The sequence below is a fragment of the Rattus norvegicus genome, chromosome X (genome assembly GCF_021556685.1).
Source record: "Rattus norvegicus strain SHRSP/BbbUtx chromosome X, alternate assembly SHRSP_T2T, whole genome shotgun sequence".
In the NCBI taxonomy this organism is placed as follows: Eukaryota; Metazoa; Chordata; class Mammalia; order Rodentia; family Muridae; genus Rattus; species Rattus norvegicus.
In genome coordinates this window covers 113,451,039-113,469,464 of record NC_141554.1, presented here as the reverse complement: position 1 = coordinate 113,469,464, position 18,426 = coordinate 113,451,039, and the positions used below count along the sequence as shown (strand labels likewise).

The 18,426-nt window shown below is 43.4% G+C and overlaps 1 protein-coding gene across 1 annotated transcript in view; it reads left to right on the top strand.

Moving 5' to 3' along the window:
* The window catches only part of Col4a6 (collagen type IV alpha 6 chain), a 344,979-nt gene that overhangs the window by 306,189 nt on the left and 20,364 nt on the right, over positions 1–18,426 (top strand). Inside the window, exons 19-31 of the mRNA NM_001427260.1 lie at positions 498–647; positions 2,142–2,246; positions 3,179–3,339; positions 4,024–4,203; positions 4,878–5,061; positions 10,138–10,209; positions 10,405–10,512; positions 11,494–11,715; positions 12,078–12,239; positions 13,935–14,105; positions 14,897–15,040; positions 15,924–16,049; positions 16,488–16,669. Of these exons, the coding sequence (NP_001414189.1) occupies positions 498–647; positions 2,142–2,246; positions 3,179–3,339; positions 4,024–4,203; positions 4,878–5,061; positions 10,138–10,209; positions 10,405–10,512; positions 11,494–11,715; positions 12,078–12,239; positions 13,935–14,105; positions 14,897–15,040; positions 15,924–16,049; positions 16,488–16,669 (1,967 nt within the window). The remainder of the gene's footprint in view (positions 1–497; positions 648–2,141; positions 2,247–3,178; positions 3,340–4,023; positions 4,204–4,877; positions 5,062–10,137; positions 10,210–10,404; positions 10,513–11,493; positions 11,716–12,077; positions 12,240–13,934; positions 14,106–14,896; positions 15,041–15,923; positions 16,050–16,487; positions 16,670–18,426) is intronic.

The window sequence follows — 18,426 nt, the reverse complement described above, 5'->3', positions numbered from 1 at the left end:
TTCGCTGTAGCACACAATGCTCCCAGCATCCTTTGGATGATACCCTTGAACCAAGCAATGCAGGAGTTACATGCCATTCTACATGGCAGAGAAGTGCATGTCAGAATCTAGAAGACAGAACTGTTCCTCCTAATATAAACCCTCAGATGTGGGTCTATTAATGTCACTAGTTTCTAAATTCCTTGGAGAGGGGCCTCTGTAAGGATATTTGTGTTTTTACGGCAGACATTCATAGGAGGCACAGTTAGACCCAGCACTGAAGTAGAACAAATGAAGCAGTGGGGGACTGGAAACCTAGGTTTGCCTCACATGTTAACCAGTTTCCCTGACAGTTAGGCTAACTGATCCCCAAAAACTTTCCTGTCATGAAAGAAAAGAGCAAATGAGTTCCCAAATTCTTCCCTTGTATTGTTTTGTATACTTACTGCTGATTGGAAGGAATGTACCTAAACAGTAGTTTGCTGTAAGGAGCATTTTGTGTGGGTTTATCCTTCCAGGTCTTCCAGGTGCCCTAGGGCCTCAGGGATCTCCAGGCCTGAAAGGAGACCGAGGGAACTCAGGACGTACCACCTTTGGAGAAGCTGGCCTACCTGGCAGAGTTGGTTTGCCAGGTTTACCAGGCCTGCCCGGCCCATCAGGCCCACCTGGTAAGTTATCCCTTCCTTTTTTTAAAAATCTTGAGACAGGTTATGATCTAGAACTGCTATGATTTTGAGGGGGCCCCTCACAAGAGAAACAGTACAGCTGGGATAGCTAACACCATCGGGGCAGTGTATTAATTAGAGGTTTAGTCCATTATCATGATGGGAGGAAGGAAGGTAGTGTCCCTGCAGACATGGTGCTGGAGAAGGAGTCCGGAGTCCTGCATCTTGATCCAACTGCTGCCTGGAGAGGACTGTCTAATGGGCAGCTAGGAGGAGGGTCTTTTGTTTGTTTGTTTGTTTGTTTGTTTGTTTGTTTGTTTTTTGCACTGGCCCAAGCATACAATCTCAAAGCCACCTATATACACAGTGACACACCTCTTCTAACAAGGCCAGACATCCTAATACAGTCCCATTTCCCACAGGTCAAGCTTATTCAAACCACCCCAGGCAGCAATCAAAAGCCCTACCCCATCTCTATCAGCCTCACCTTTACTGACAGCAACAGCACTGGAGTGTGCATTTGGTTATGAAATGAGCTCACTAGCACCCTGATGATCAAACACTAGCTTCTGTATTCATCATCCTTCTGTAGTACACAGCTCTTAGCACCCACCACTCTACTCCCCACAGAACCCCTACCCCACTCCCCACCTCCTGTCCCACTACATACCCCCCTCGGACTTTGGCTTGCTAGATTCTAGGGAAGCAGAACTGGATTTTCTGAGTTTGCTGTACTCAGCAGGGTTCCAGTTAGGTGGGCGGCAGATCTGAGGAAGGAGAAGCCATGCCTAGATCCTCAAGGTGTCTGCTAAAAATCCTTCATGAGGCTAGATGAGTAGCCCAGTTTGATAGAGTTTTCTTGCCATGTACAAGGCAACAAGTTCTATTCCCAGAATGAGACTGATGATAGATTGATATATAGATATATGGATAGATAGATAGATAGATAGATAGATAGATAGATAGATACATACATACATACATACATACATGCATGCATGCATACACACACACACACACACATACATACATACATACATACATACATACATACATACATACATACATAAAATATGCACAGAGCCTGTTCTTCTTTGATGGGATTCTGGATTGTGAGAAAAAGGCTAGAAGTATTGCCCAGCCTGTTTCTTTGCAGTCTAATCCTCTGGCAACTACTGCTGGCACCTACTTCCTCCTTTGCTCAGAGGAAACTTTCTGGGGTAGAGACTGGCACTGCTGAGTTGTTGAGTTACTTTGTTCATCTCTGAGTGTCCAGAATCTAGTGCAGTATGTGGAACGTAACAGTCATCATTCTGCTAGTAGAGTGAATGGAGCCAAACGAGAGTTCTGTTGGCTCTTCCCAGCAGGCTTGGCAGGGATTTTTTGCTCCTACTCTACTCTGTGTGTTAAGCCTCAAGGACCCAAGTCTTTGAAACTGAGGTGAGTCCTTAGGCTTACACCAGCCTCTAACCTTTTGGGTGCTTTTAAACTTTGCAGGTCGCACATTTGTGTCTGGACCCCTGCTTAGCATAGAGCCTGGGTTACCTGGCCTCCAAGGAGAACAAGGCCTAAAAGGACATCAAGGCATCAAAGGAGTAAAAGGTCATTTTGTTTGTCTTCTCCCCCCACCCAAATCACTAGAGAAGCTTTAAAGGGATGGATCAAAACAATAGCCTTGGGAACCTGAATGTAAGCTCTTAAGAGGTTAGGGTATAGGACTGTTGGAAGTGCTGTAATTAGACCTCTCAGAATGAAGCTGGAAATTGAGGTCACACAGGACAAAAAGAGGCTTACAGGCCACTCTTTCCACCCCTAGAGCCTACTGAAGCTATTATCAGCATCTCAGCTGACCAGCATCTCTAATCCCAGTTTGTAAGACTTTGGCTAAAAACTGCTTCTCAACACCATTAACATGAGGACTCTGTGTAGGTCAAGACCTGAGGCATAGAAAAAACCACCTGGCTCCAATAAAGTGAATAGGGTCCCAGAAAGCTGCCTTATAAACCAAAACCCCCAATATCCAGGGGAGGCATCTAAGATCACCCTTGAGAAATACAAATTGACCATGCCTATTCAAAATGCTTGGGATCAGAAGTGCTTCAGAATTAATAGTCTTTGGATTTTGAAATATTTACATCGACTTTGCCAGATAATAATAATTCCTAATATGAAAAATCCAAAATCTTCCTTGCTTAGAATTTCAGAGCATTTGTGCTCAGTGTTCACTAATCCGAAGAACAGATGATTCTCTCAGCGTTTCCAAGATCCCAGTTTTCTGAGAGTAAGAAGAGATCCTTCGGGATCATAGGGAAGTGCAGCCACCCACATCTGTCACTTCTTGCTGTACAGACAGTGCTCATGGAATCTCTGTAGACTATTTGGTTGTGTACTTATGAATCAATAGCACAGATGCCGTCTGATGGACAATGAACTTAGTCTTGGTCTCTGAAAGCTATTCGAATTCCACCCAAGGGGGGCTAAATAAGTCACTCTTTCCCCATGAGTTTATTTGATGTTGTCTGTTTTTCCTTCAGGAGACTCTGGCTTTTGTGCTTGTGAAGGTGGTGCCCCCAACATTGGACCACATGGGGAATCAGGCCTGCCTGGGATACAAGGTCCCATTGGTCTACGTGGTATTAAAGGGACAAGAGGCGATCCAGGCTCTAGGGGCGCATCTGGCCCCACAGGGACACCAGTAAGTCTTAATAAAGGTCCTCAGCACAGAGGGAGGAGTGGAGGATTTCAAATGTTCTTCACTCCCTATCACTCACTTTCCCAAGACACATGAAGGAAAGAGGAATACAACAAATGTGTGATAACAATCTCAGGAGATTTTCTTTAATTCATGCAATTAGCCAAATCAATTCTTGTTTACTATTGGCAAGTAACAAATCACAGTGTTAATCGGGTACACAAGAAACTCCCTCAACAATTGAAAGGCTACAAGCACTCATTTTTAAAACTAAGCTCTAATTGAAAATTGTGTAGATGGAGAAAATTTCCTGCAGAGGGCAAATTGAGAGCAACTTAGGAAATGAACAAAACCAAAACAAAACAATGGGCTTTTGATTTGTCACATGAAGAAAGCCCACCAGATGGTCTCTAAAGTCTCTTTGTCTCCCTCCCTCTCTTCCTCATGCTAACTTAGTTCTCTGACCAGGCAAGGCTGCTTAGGGAGAAAGATAAAGCTCCATCCTCATAGATTTTAAAATTTAGAAAAGAGAAACTGTGAAGTAATTACCAAAGACAGTACATGATCACTGCCCAGAACAGTGTCAAAAATATCCTCAAAGTACCTGTTTTAGGTCATATCTTTGCCAAGCACTAGAGTTCTATGAAGACTGTATCTCCTGACTATTGTCTTTTGTTTCATTCTCAGGGGCTATTTGGACCTAGAGGTCAGACTGGCCTCAAAGGAAAGAAAGGAGAACCAACTGTCAGTAGAGGATCAAAAATGGCAGGGGACAAAGGTGACCCTGGTCCTCAGGGGATCCCAGGTTTGGCAGGAGCTCCAGGCAAGGATGGAATACCAGGTTTACCAGGCTTCCCAGGCACTCAGGTAAGTAGATCATTCCTGAACGATTAGTCCTATCAATCACCCTATTGGAATTAGGGACAATCGTTAGTAATCACTTTATGGATAAGGTAGACCAGGGAACTTGAGTCTCCTAACATGTTGACTCAATGCTTTCATTTTTCTGTAAATATAAGAATTTTTTTCTCAGAATGCTTATTGGTAAGTGCTAGGAAGAGTTAAACATGTTAATTTAAAAAAACTCAGCTTCCCAATAGCTCCTTCCTCCACGTTGCTTTCTTTGACCTCAACAATTGTTCATTTCCTGCTTTCCTACTCTAGACCAGTGGTTTTCCTTCCTAATGCTGCAACTCTTTAACACAGTTCCTCATGTCGTGGTGGCCCCCAACCACAAAAACATGCCCATGGCTACGTTAGAACTGTAATTTTGCTACTGTTATGGTTTTTAATGTAAATATCTGATCTGTGAGTCCTATGGGGGTCGAAACCTACAGGTTGAGAACCACTACCAAAGTTAGATCATCCGGAGTTGATAAGACCCGTTTTCTCTAAGAAAACTCAGAGGTTAATCAATAAACAACTAGAATGATGGAGAATTTGCACAAAACATTGCTCACTGACTGCTGTTTCCTGTGGTTAGAAGCCTTTTCAGATAAGCCTTAAAATTATCTTTTGTTTTCTTTTTCTTTGTTCTCTAGGGAGACGATGGGTCTGGCTTCCCAGGTGAAAGGGGGTTACCAGGACTTCCTGGTGAAAAGGGCCATGATGGTCCAACTGGACCACGAGGAATTGGGCTGCCAGGACTTCCTGGGCCCCGTGGACTTCCTGGAGATAAAGGAGTGGATGGGTTACCAGGGCAACAAGGCCTCCGTGGAGCTAAAGGTGAATCATACAATCAGACAGGTTTGGACTTAAAAAATCAGCCTTTTGTAGAATGACTATGACTCATATGTATGAAATGCGTCATAAAAAGAGATTTGGCTAGCTGTAATCACTACCATCAGTCCTCAAGGATTTTAAAATAGGAAATGGATCATAAGTATATTGTGGTGAGTTCAGAAGGTAGAACAACGTGGATTTCAATTCTGCTTAATGAAGACCCTGTTACTTGAGCTGTCTGAAAATGTCGCAGCTATTTTATGAGCTACGTTTATGAGCTCATATACCATAGAAAAATTCAAGGAGAGGATGGATGACTATGTTCCAAATACTATCAAAGTAGTTTGTGGACAGTTCGATAAATAGTCCTCTAAGTTGTATGATCAGCAGACACAAATGCTTTCCCATATTGTTCAGAGATTCTAACCTAAGCTTTATCTGATACCTAACTTCCTCACCTTTAGATAAGCTATTTTCCCACTTGCATTTTGAGAATTATAATAGGCAACATTCCTGCTTTTATATTATGAAGGTCCCATACCATAACTTGTCTTTTGTGCAGTCAGGATACCTCTTCATCACAGCTCTTGTGTGCTGTGACTTCTATGATTCCGTTAGTAGCACTATACTTTTTACTATTAGTGGCATTGCACTTCTAATTGTCATCAAAGTTTAAAAATTTAAGGCTATCTATTCTTATTTGGGAATGCCTCACATTATTTCCTTTATCTTCCAGTAAGTTCTCATGATCCCATACCTAGTTTATCAAATACCTATAGGCTTTTAGAAAAGATGGATGGATGATTGGATGAATAGATAGATGGATGGGTAAAGGAAATTTTTCTAAGTAGTTTCTCTTCTATTCCTTTCCTAACTTTCTCCCAGTAAATTATATTTATGCATATTGTAGACAATTAAATACCTTTCTGCCATTTAGTCTTCCCTTGACTTCTATATGTTGTTATTATTTAAATTATACCCACTTCTACTAATGGTTTTCCCTTTAACAACAACATTGTAAAGTCTCTAGCTACTAAAGAAGATGATACCTCTTACCCTCACAACCTGCCTAGCAGAGTAGAACATTCCTTAAGAGACTAATATTTACTTACAGAAGAAAAGCCCTTCCTAATAACCTTGAATGGTCAGAAATAAAAATAAAGATATCTATCTTATATGTTCACGGTTTAAAATCTCTCTTAATTGATATAACAATCAGGATGGCACAGGCTAATACTTCATTCAAGATTCTTGAAACCAAGAATCTTGAACAAGTTTGGAAAATATTCTTTCCTAGGCCATATCTTATCAAACAATACTGGTTTTCCTCTGAGAAGTTCTGGTTTCAGCAACAGATTTACTTCCCCTGTATTCCCCAAGGATATTAGTCATGGCCATTCTATTGCTCTTCAACTGTTAATGGATCATTCTAGGTCAGAGCATTTTGGAGGCAACCAGATTTTAAATTCAGTTATAACGCCTATAAACTTGTACGTCCTCAAGTCTTTTGGATATTACCAACAGTCTATTTCTTTATTTGAGATGAGGCTGCATCAGTGGAAGGAATCTTCATTTCTACCCCAAACATTACTAGTTCCTGGACACAAAAAGTTCTCAGGAAGACAGTGCTAGTAAGCCTAGCCTGGAAGAAAATCTAGCCTTATATGGAAATCTACTTTTTGCAGTACCTAATTTTCAAACAAATACTTTATTTGGTTTTCATGTTGGATGTGCTAAATGGTTGGTTGGTTGGTTGGTTGGTTTTTTGAAACAGGGTCTCTCTACATGGCCTTGGCTGTCCTAGAACTCACTATTATAGATGAGGCTGACCTTGAGATCAGCCTGCCTCTGCCGCCCGAGTACTGTGATTAAAGGTGTATACCACCACATGTAAAAAATACTTCATTTAGAGTGTTACCTCTTTTTTTCTCTATAAAAGGTAAATATAAGTCACTCAAAGTAGTATACTTTCCAATCATTTAAACACAATTTTTGAGACTTCTAGTTTATGTGCTATAGCCATTTCTGTTACCACAAAATGTAAGATGTTGTTCCTAAATGTTGCCTACTCTTACCAGTGGTAGCCCAGGATTAGCCATCGCCATTGGCAGAGAAGGGCAGGCAGGCATCAGAAGCTCTTCAACCTAGTGGTTTGAATTATTACAAACTCCAGGTACATTGACAGGTTATGGTCCCCAGAGAGGCAGTGGCTCCAGATTCTCAATGTAATCTATCATTCAGGTTATTATCACAAGTCACTTCTGTATACTTGAGCATGTGTGAGTGCCAGCACTCCACTCAATCCTCAAGATGAATGTGGTTGGCAGGTATATCTATCTAGGATGTACACAAACAAGACCTCCCTTAGGATTCAACAAACATGTGTCTTGGTTTCATTTTCTTCTTTCCTTGATTGGTCTAGGTGATTATTGTTGCAGCGGGGGAAATATTCACCTATTCACATTTTTCTCTGACCCCAAGAGTGTCTTAAATTACATTGTACTCTTTTGAAGGCAGGGTAATTGTGAGGCTTGGATGCAGGGGTTGCCACTGGCAACTGATTCTGCTTTAAGGCTTCCTTAGCACATACTTCCTGGGAACTATAGAAGTAGGTATGCAGTCCCTGAGAGGAGCTGACTTCCTTTACCTCACATGTTGCTGGATTGACCGATCTCTAACTAATTGTATTCTCTGAACTTATTGGGTATAACTTGCCTTGCAAGATGCATGTACAAGGAGCCAAACAATTCTGGTCTCTATTATTTGGTCTCAGAACAAATAGAAAAGATAGACTCTTGAAAACTAGAGGTGCTTTATATTCTAAAGATTAATTTTGGCATTATACTGAAAATTCTGACTAATGTCATCATCGGTTGCACTTCTAAAGCATAGCATGGCTAGAGCAGACTTCCGCTTTATTGAGAGTGGTCTGAATTCAGAAACAGGAATAAATGGTTAAAATCCAGATATGGTACAATGTAAGTCTTTAAACTTCCCACCATTTTAAACCCCTCCTTGAGAAATACAATACAGTGTAGTCTATGTCCAAATTATAAGGGGGGTAGTTTTTTTTTCCTTTCATTCAAAAACTCTGGGCACCAGAAGAGTATAGGATTGAAATCTCTCTCTCTCTCTCTCTCTCTCTCTCTCTCTCTCTCTCTCTCTCTCTCTCTCTCTCTCTCTCTCTCTCCCTCTCTCTCTCTCTCTCCCTCCCTCCCTCCTTCCCTCTCCCTCCCTCCCTCCCTCCCTCCCTCCCTCTCTTTCTGTGCAAGCACCTTACTGAAAGGTGCCTTTCAATGTCACACATTTCTACAATGCACAAATAGCTCTCAGAAATAGTTCTGCCCCCTCGGTGTCTGACATAATGGAAGTGGGTATAACACGTGCAAGAGGATTCATGCTTCAGGCATTGTACCTGTGGGAATATGGCCACAGGAGCACAATGTCTAGCAGGAAGAAAGCAGGGGATTGACTTATAGGAGCTCCTCTGAAGATCTCTCCTTAAGGAAGATAAGAACTGCTGCTATTCACTGAGCACATAGCAGAATGCCTGGCACTACTTCAAATGTTTCTACCCCTGTTTCATGCACTCCTTGCAGATGCCATTAGGCACACAAGGCTCAGAGAACATAAGTTTTTTCCCACACAGGTGTGTGATAACAGAAGTAAGTTCTGTTTGACTCCTGGGCTCAGTACAATCAGCACATTATACTGTTCAAGCCTCAATGTTGATTTAGAACTAACACAAGTGATTTTTTTAACAAAACTTCATATTGGAAAGCAGGAGCGAATGGAAGGAAGAACATCAGCTACTTGAGTGAGCGGTCTGAATCACAGGCTTTATTCGTAGTTTTCGAAAATTAATCTGAGGCCGTACAGGTAGTTTTTAAAGCCATGTGTTTATATTTTTGGTTTTTTTAAATATAGACAGATGCTGCAGAGTTTTAATGGAACTATTAGCAATGTGGCTTAAGACAGACCTTGGTGGATTGTTCTAATAGGACAGACTAATTTTAGTTAACATAGCACTTTAAGAAAGTCCTCTTACAGACCATCACTGGTAGTTTATTAAACCTCCCTTCTGTGATCCTATAGACTCTTTATTTGCAGGATAAATGAGCAAAAAAGAATTTCCTACGTAAAAGACTATGCATGCTAATTTCACCATTTCAAATACTGAAATTGGCTAGCTCTATTCCCTGAGTAGTGGAGTTTATAGTTTCCAGTAAGGAGCTGAGGAGTCACAATTTGTCATGACGCAGTTCTTATGTGTTTCCCTAGTTTAGATATACAAATATCTGAACAAGGATGGCCAATAGATTTTGGTAGGTTCAAAATGAACTGCTTTAGAAGAGCCCCATGATTTGGGGGGGAACCTCCCTGCCAGAATAACGTTAGGACAAGAGAGTTGACACAGTGACTTAGAGCATTGGCTACTCTTCCTGAGGACATGGCATCTATCCCCAGCACCTACATCAGAGGCTCACGAAATCAGCTATAACTGTAGTTCCTGGAGATTCGGTGCCCTCTTATGGCTTCCTTGGGCACCAACCCCACATGTGATGCACAGATACACACACAGGCAAAACATCCAGAGGCATGCAATTTTAAAAATAAGAAAGTTCAGATGTGAACTTTAATTATCATGACTTCAAATTACCCACTCTAATAATATAGCATCATAAACCCTTAGTAATAAAACCCAAGCATCCATGCTACAGAGAGAGGTTATCTAAGGGAATGGTAAACAGACCATTACTGCTCACTGCTGTTCCTGCACAGGACATCACTAAGGATACCTGTGAGGTAACACCCTCTGCCTAGGTGATTGCTTGCCTGTCAGGTACCAGTGGTTTAGTGTGTAAAATTCTAGCACCCTGAACTGTAAGAACAAAGATAAGCATCTGCACTGTTATTGTCTCCCAAGAGCTACTCATGTCAAGCTTTCTGTGAGTCCTCCTAGCTGTTGGGTGGTGAGAGCACAATTGTCAACTAAATAAAATAGAAAAAGAAGAAGCATGTAAGAGAAACTCTTTCCTGACTTCGTGAGCTCACAGTTCCATGTGTTATCATTTCCAGGAGTCACCTTGCCTTGTATTATCCCTGGGTCATACGGTCCATCAGGATTTCCTGGAGCTCCCGGATTCCCAGGTATGGACAACAGCACATGAGGGTCCTGCTGAGGGATTCCTCAGCAACTGAGGTAATGGCTTCTGAAGAGTATATTATGAGGAAATGAGACTCTGGGAAGTCAGCAAGAGAGTAGAATACTTGAATAGACATTATAAACCTAACCTATCCATGCTAGCGTTCCTTTCTACTCACTACATACATTTGGGTTTTCAGGCTCTAAGGGAGCTCGGGGCCTCCCTGGGATTCCAGGCAAGCCTGGCACTCACGGAAGCAAAGGAGAGCCTGGAAGTCCAGGGTTAATCCATCTCCCAGGATTTCCAGGTAAGGAACAATGTCATCCACATCCCCCTGTGTGGCTGTTAAGTTTGAACTGTTTTCATCCTCCATCAAGGACTGTAAAGTAGAGTCTGCTCCCTGGATTGGCTGAGATGGTTTGAATTGACTTCCAAGCAAAACTGCCAAAGAGTGAGAGTAGAACATAGCAACAAGGGCCGAGAGAAACCAATGGAGTCAATCCCTTAGCTCTCAGATAAGGAAACTGATACTTCACAAAGCCACTAGTGACAAAGTGAGGAGGCTATGATCATCTGCTTATCAGTCCTCTGGCAATATCCTAGATGAACTTTTCAGAGGTCAAAGAAGAAAGTTCACATCAGTCCAAAAGGAAGCTACCCATTTCTTCTCCTTTCCAGAGTTATTCCAACCTGAACTCCACAGGACTACAGTGTCCCACTGGTTCTCCATCTGCATTCCCTGGCTGAGCAACTACATCACCTGGGAACTTGATAGTCATACAAATTCTCCACCTTTTCACAATAGCCAGTGAGCAGAAACTTTAGAATAGAGCCAATAACCTATGTGCTACTATAAGTATCCGAACCACCGTTGTTCTAGTAGTGAAGTGTATATCATCTGCTTTAGTGTATAGCATCACTTTATTTCTTTCTACTATTCTCTGCCCACTCAAGAAGAGGGAGGCCATAACAGCACAAGGTTTAAAACTGTAAGAGAGACTGAGCTTTGACTAGAAGGCTTTGGCGTGACTCGCATTCTTAACAACTACTGAGCCCCAGGAACAGAAACAGGCTGCTGAGCTGTGCCTACCCCCAGCATCACCAAACTAGAGCCTCCTTCCACTCATGTGGGGTAGTCTGAACCTCTGTACAAGTCCTCCAGAGTGGAGATCGCTGATCATTATCAATATGTGGGCTTTTGTATTAAAGAAATCAGTCTCAGATCTCTATCCAGACAGATTGGCTCGAACCATCCATGTTCTTTTGCTTTTTACCTTGTTACATTTAGGATTCCCTGGAGCTCGTGGGGAGAAGGGACTGCCTGGCTTTCCTGGGCTTCTGGGAAAACATGGCTACCCGGGAAAAGCTGGCAGTCCAGGGGTACCAGGTTCCAAGGGAGTTGCTGGTGACATCTTTGGTGCTGAAAACGGTGCTTCGGGGGAACAAGGTCTACAAGGATTGCCAGGGGACAAAGGATTTCCTGGAGACTCTGGCCTTCCAGGACCCAAGGGTAACTCTCTTGACCTCTTACTTAGCAATATACAGAAAGCTTTATAGTAACTGCTGTCTTCGCATGGATATGTGAGTGAAGATGCATGGCTGAATCTGGCATGGTTAATTAGGGAGCTAAAATGACATTCTATTCTGTGTCTCTTTGGGGGGAAATTTTCCTAATGTGCTTGCAGTTCATGGTCCTTTTGTCGTAATTCTAAGAGTAGCTGTTGTAACCATTTATTGCAGTGCTGCTGATGAGAGAAGACACTGTCATCTGAGGTGAATCCTGGGCCAAACCCTTCCATCAGAAGATGGTTTGGTGACCTAGTGCCTCCCTGTTAACCAGGCTATAAATATCTGCCCCCTCCTTTTTATTAGGTTTGAGCGGGAAATCTGGTATGCTAGGCCCCAAGGGTGAGCGAGGGAACCCTGGAACATCAGGACCACCAGGACAGCCGGGACCCTCAGGGTCTACTGATCCATTTGGTATCAAGGGCACATCTGGACTCCCAGGAGCACCAGGCCTTCCAGGCATTTCAGGTAAATCCATTGAAGGATGAATCCCAACCTGACAGACTTTAGTTAGGCCTTTAGCTAAGGCATCCTGGGGACTAAGAGTGACAGAATGACATGCTCAGCATGTAGGGTATTTGACTTCTCTAACCTCTCTAGTTTCAAATCCCAGATCACCCTGGCTAGGCCAGACCAAAACACATTGCTACTGTTTAGCTTTTGAACCATGACAACAAATCTCTGTCACTTCCCTGTTCCAGGGCCTCCTATCCCCCTTTGATGCTTTGGTCTGCCTCTGGCCTTTTTCTATTAAAGAAACCACCCCGTGTTGAATTGTGTTAAACCCTCACTGTGGCTGTGTTAAGCCTGCTTTGAGCTACAGAGAAGCTGGAGCTAAGTGTGACCCCTCCCCTCCCACTCCCCTCCCCCTCCTCTCCCCTCCTCTCCCCTCCCTTCCCCTCCCCCATCAGCGGCCTACCTGTAAGGAAAACAGGCTTCTGAGAGTCCATGAGCAAAGAGTGGCTTTCCACTCAGTATCGGGGACTGACACGCACTGGTTCCAGCCTAACATTTGCAGATCACCTTTTGTTTGTCTGTTTACATCATCACCCTTACTCTGCTGCCTAGATTGCATCACTGACCGAGTGACTGAAGCTGGGTTATTGGCAGAGCCCATTAATATCCCTTTTATTTTCTTCATCCTTCTGTTTCTGGCTTCTTGATATAAGTTGCTGAAGTGAAGGTCAAAAAAGAAAAAAACCCACAAGCTCACTGACTAAGACTCCCCACTGGGGAGTTATGTGATTATCTACTCTAACATGGCCTTCCTTACAAGGGATCCCTGGATCCCTGAACCCCTGCTATAAGGTTCGTTCCCATTGTATTCCCTCTCTTGTTGTAGAGTTACCTTCATAGCTTCCCATTGGAGTCCTGGGGCTCACAGTTACTTGATGTTTTTCATTTTGTAGAAAGCTATGTCAGCCATTCATTGAGATCCTTGGGAGCCCAAATACTTCTGTCGTCACTGATTTAATCCTTTGGCTTTTTCATTTCCTTGCTTTGTACCTAGACATTCAACTTTAGCAGCAACTCAGGAGGTTAATCCCATTGACCAACTTCAAGCCCTGGTGAAAGAAGACTCAGAATACCTAGGAGACCAAATGGGCCTTGTGGGCTTCTACAATACTTGGCACTAGGGGGTCTTTCAAACCTAATGCCAAGGAACTGGCTGATTTAACTGCTTGTTTGGGGGATTAAAGGGGCAGCCCTGTATGCAAGACTCCCCGGGAAGCCAGAACAACAGCAGTTCAGATTTAAGGAATTGGCTCAGGAAACAACCATTGTAACTTGATTCAGGGTAGAAGTACCAGGGAAATTGGAGCCCAATTGTCACCCTGCTCTCCTAGAGCTCCATTTAGCGGCCCCTATGTGAACCACATTCATAAAGGGAGAAATTATAATTACAAGGTGGTTGCTTTTCCTGACCACCACTGTGCCATGCTGGAAGTGACGAGCATTTAGGGTGGTGCTCTGGGTGTGTAGGTACTAATGCTCAGACAAACTCAGCACTGGGCTTCTTGGCACCTCTCTTTGGGTATTGTTAAAGGACTGTGGACAGACCCCTACTAGCCAGCCAATTAGAACCTGTGGGAATAAACAGTGATCCAAATCTGACCAGAGTCTCACTAGCTGACCTGTGTTCTCTCTCCTGTAACCATTCAGGGCACCCTGGAAAGAAGGGCCAAAGAGGAGACATAGGTCACCCTGGGTCAACTGGAAAACGAGGTCTCCCTGGAATAAAAGGCCTTCCTGGTCCTCAAGGGTTAGCTGGCTTCCTGGGGAGCCCAGGTTTGTCAGGAGTCACTGGGTTGCCAGGCATCCCAGGCCAAAAGGGTAAGTGAATTAACTGGGAAGACCAGTAGTCAGGGATTACCCAAACTGAGCATGCCAACTGCCCAACTTGCCTCCTCCCCTCCTCTCTGCCCAGGGACAAAAGGGAGGCAGGGATTTCTGGACCAAGATGTTTAGACCAGGCTGGTTCTAAAGGAAGACTGTCACCTAACATGAGTCATTCAAACTGCTTGCTGTGTAGAACAGTGGGCTGATCAACAGAAAAGGCCAGTAACATGAGTCACTCAGCCTGCTTGCTGTGTGGAACAGTGGGCTGATAAACAGAAAAGGCCAGCTACGTATCGATCACTCAGTAGGACACATACCAAGGAGCCTGACAACTCTCACTTCCTGTGACTGACACAACAGTGGTTAGGTATATGTTATCTCTGTTTTAAGTAAGTGAAACGTGGCTCGTCTCAGAGCAGCACACATAACTGGTTAATACAAAGGGGCAAGATTGCACTCATCCCTTCCCCACCTGGATCTACGCTTTTCTTTTCTGTGCCCCTACATGTGCGCTGAACTCAATCCAAGTAGAAGGGCCCATGTCTTCATTTCTTTCTGGTGCTCAGTGCTATGTGCCTGTTCAGAGGGACTTTAGAATGGGTAATAATGAGCATGCTCGGTAAACACTGAGACTTTGGAGTTAGAGAAACCTGTATTCAAATCCTTCCTCTGCAAATTGTTAGCTCTGTAACATTGTACAAGTACTTCAACCTTTCTGTGTCTCCCATTGTTTCCTTGTATGTACACCAGAAAGGACAATAAAAGAAAGTCTTACCTTTCAACAGGTGAAAAGGGGTCCTCTGGACCAGTAGGGTTTCCTGGGTTACCTGGTCTTCCTGGTCTTCCTGGAGCTGATGGATTAAAGGGATTTTCTGGGTCATTTGGAAAGGTGGGACAACCTGGACAGGCTGGTACTCCTGGAGAAAAAGGTGAGGGGGTGGGGGTAGACAGAGACAGAAGCAGAGAGAGAAACAGAGAGAGAGGGAGATTTCAGAAACAACCACTCTGTTTTCCAACATGTATTTTTCTTGTCAACTTTGTCATTCATGTGATGAATGCCAACTTCACATTTGGCAAAACTTTGGGCTTCCAAATTAAGTCCTTTGAAACCAAAAGACCACTCACTTTAGAGTTAACAGTATGTGTTACAGACTATGTTAGTGAGCCTTTGACAACTAAAAAGAAAATTCTAGCATAAATGGGTTTTGTTTCTTTTTTTTTTTAAAGACAAGACTTATCTTAGCTCTTGGTTTCAGAAAATTCCATTGCTGATCAGTTGACTTTGTTGATTTTGGACCTGTGGTGACCCAGTGCATCATGGGACAGAGCTTCCTTTACAGCAGCTGGAAAACAGAACTGCGAAGGAGATAGGAATGGCAGTGTTATGGTCCCCTTCAAGAAGATACATTCAATAACTTGACTTTCTCCCACTCCACACATAAAATGTCCCTGACCTCCCTATGAAGTCTATGCCTGAGAACCAAGCCTTTACCACGCAGATCTTTGGGGAACACTTACACAGATCAAAAAGGAACCCTCCACAATACACTCCCAGATCATCCTTGAAAGAGAATTTAGAATAAGGCCTAAAATTATTGGTGATTTTGGGTCCCAAGAAAGGGAAAGCATACATAGAAATGCAAAGTTAGAGGATGGGGGTGTGGAAGAGGACAGAAAGTTCTCAAAACTGGGTGAGGTATGTGTGGGAAGAAACAATATGAAAGGTCATATTTGTGTGTAACTATGTGTAAACTGTGACTCTCTGTGTAAACTGTCACTCTCCTGATGACTGCCTGATCTACCTTCCTTCAGGAGACAGGGGAGATCCAGGGCCAGTTGGCATATCTAGTCCAAGACCTCCAATGCTAAACCTTTGGTTCAAAGGAGAAAAAGGATCTCAAGGTTCTGCTGGATCAGATGGATTTCCTGGGCCCAGAGGTGCTGAAGCAGGGAATATTTGGGAGCAATCTCACGAAAGGATGTATAGCCATCATTGGTTTCCTTCCCAAGAAAAACAAAGCTCAGCCCCAGGAAGAGCAATGTGGGAACAATAATGAGGTTCAAGGAGGCTGTCTTTCTTCTTCCTAATGGTCCCTTGCTCTTTGAGACTGACCCATACTATTGCCACTGTAGAACTGAAGGTTTTGGCCCACAGCCTGTGGTACCCCTGAAATAGCCTGGTAAATAGCAAGACATAGATACTGAGCTACTTGCCTAACACTAGAGCCAAGATGGCAGCAATGGCACCACCTTCCACTACCCCGACCCCCAAACTAGCTTCTGCCTTACCTGGAATATGATTTTGAGCACCTGTTCCTAGACAAATAGATCTTTTTTGCCTCGCCTTTTTCTAATGGGTTTTTGCTTTTTTCCCAGGTGACAAAGGAGAGCCTGGCATCCCAGGGTTACCAGGTGCACCTGGAGCTCCTGGACAGTCCAATACCATCAAAGGACTCAGTGGGAGTCCAGGTTCCCCTGGATCTATGGGAAGAAGGGGATTACCTGGCCTGAAGGGGTCTCTGGGGATTGCAGGTTTCCCAGGAATACCAGGAAAAAGTGTAAGTTTCTCCAGATTCTTGTCTCTTCGCCATAACTGAACCTTTACAGCATGGGTACATATCCCACATACTCATCTTTCTGATTCCAGGCTACTTCCCAACCCCTGTCCTCAAGATAACCTCAAAGTCCTTGCTCTCCATATGTATATGACACATCTTTCTACCTTTTCCTTCACTATTTCCTCCTTGTTCCCTTATTGGCCCCGTGCGCCAAAGCTTTCTGCCTACTTTGCAGTGTCCAACACATCTCTGCTCTTCAGGAGCTGCTCCACTCCCGCTAGGCTGGTAAGCTACTTTTCATTGCTCATGTCAAACTGCTCCTAGTTGGTTCTTCATAGAATCCTACTTCTTCAGTGAGATTTCTGAGACTTAACAATAGCCTCATGAGCCTTTGGATCTGCACCCCATAGCCCACATCAAGCTGGACATATTGTACAACTTCACAGATCGTGGGAAAGGCTGTTAAGGCAAGGTCTTACTATGTGGTCAAAGGAGACCTTGGCCAAATAATACTCCTGCCTCATCTTTGCAAGCGCCAAAATTATAGGTATGCAACCATCACACCCAATAAGAAATAAGTGTAGGGTTTTGGTATTTTTACTCAGGATTAAACATATAGCCTCAAACATTCTAGGCAAGTACTCTATTGTAGGCTTAGATTTTTCAAAACCTACTTTCAATAAGGGTTCTTAAATGTATTAACCTCCCTTCTAGCCCACCACCCAGCAGAGGTAGTGGAAAAGGAAGGTTATTAGGATACGGGGAAAGTTGACTTTTTATGAAATAGTTCTTTGGAGCAAATCCAATCTGCATTGTTAGGGATATCAGCAGTTCAGTTCACAAGAATTAACTGTGGCAGCTGGATCAACTCTCAAATGCCATTCACAGCGGGTCAATCCAGAAGAAGCCTTGAGATTCTGCTCTATGCTGTTTAGAATTAGTTCCTTGGGTCAATTTCAATCTCCAATTCTCAGGACATCAGCAGTCCAGATCAATAGTGTCAGGATAGCAAACGTGAATCAGCAGTAGTGGCGCAACATAGCAGAAATAGCCAAGCTACCACTGAGTTGGAAAAGTCTGCATGAGTGACCAGAACTAGCGGAGACTCCAGGAAAAGTTCTCTGTAGTTCCTCTCTTAAGGAAGTGAAGATCAGCAAAGAAGACAAAATACCAACAAAGCACTGCAAAATTAGCTATTCAAGCCCACCCTCACTGTCCGTCAAGTCCTATTTATACTCACTCCAAGCTTCACATGTCCTCCCACTGGTTTTGCCTTCCATGGGTCTTGCCTCCCACTGGTCTTACCTCAGCAAAACACAATGTCAGTCTACCTTATCCAAACGCCACATGAGTCTATCAGCTAACATATCCAGAAACTTTCACTTCACTCTGTCAATCAGCCCTGAGTCCACAGAAGCAGCAAGAAGCTGCCAGAATACCACCAGAAAAATGTGGTACTTTCTCTCTATGGAGTCATGACAATTGGTGACCAATAAACAATGGTAAGGCGCCCCGATATCATCCAGCATCATCCACTGTCTGTTGGGTTGTATTTGTATTCCTTTTAAACATTATGCACCCCTTTTCCTGTGTGCCCCAGCAAAACATCATTTGACATAACTGATTTGCCATAGAAACCAGAAGTTTCCACTTTGCTCTGTCACTGAGCTTTATCTTTGAGCCTAGCATTCAGAGATTTCTTGATAGCTTAATTGGAAGTACCACAGGGTACAAGTACCAAAGAATCAAGTATAGAT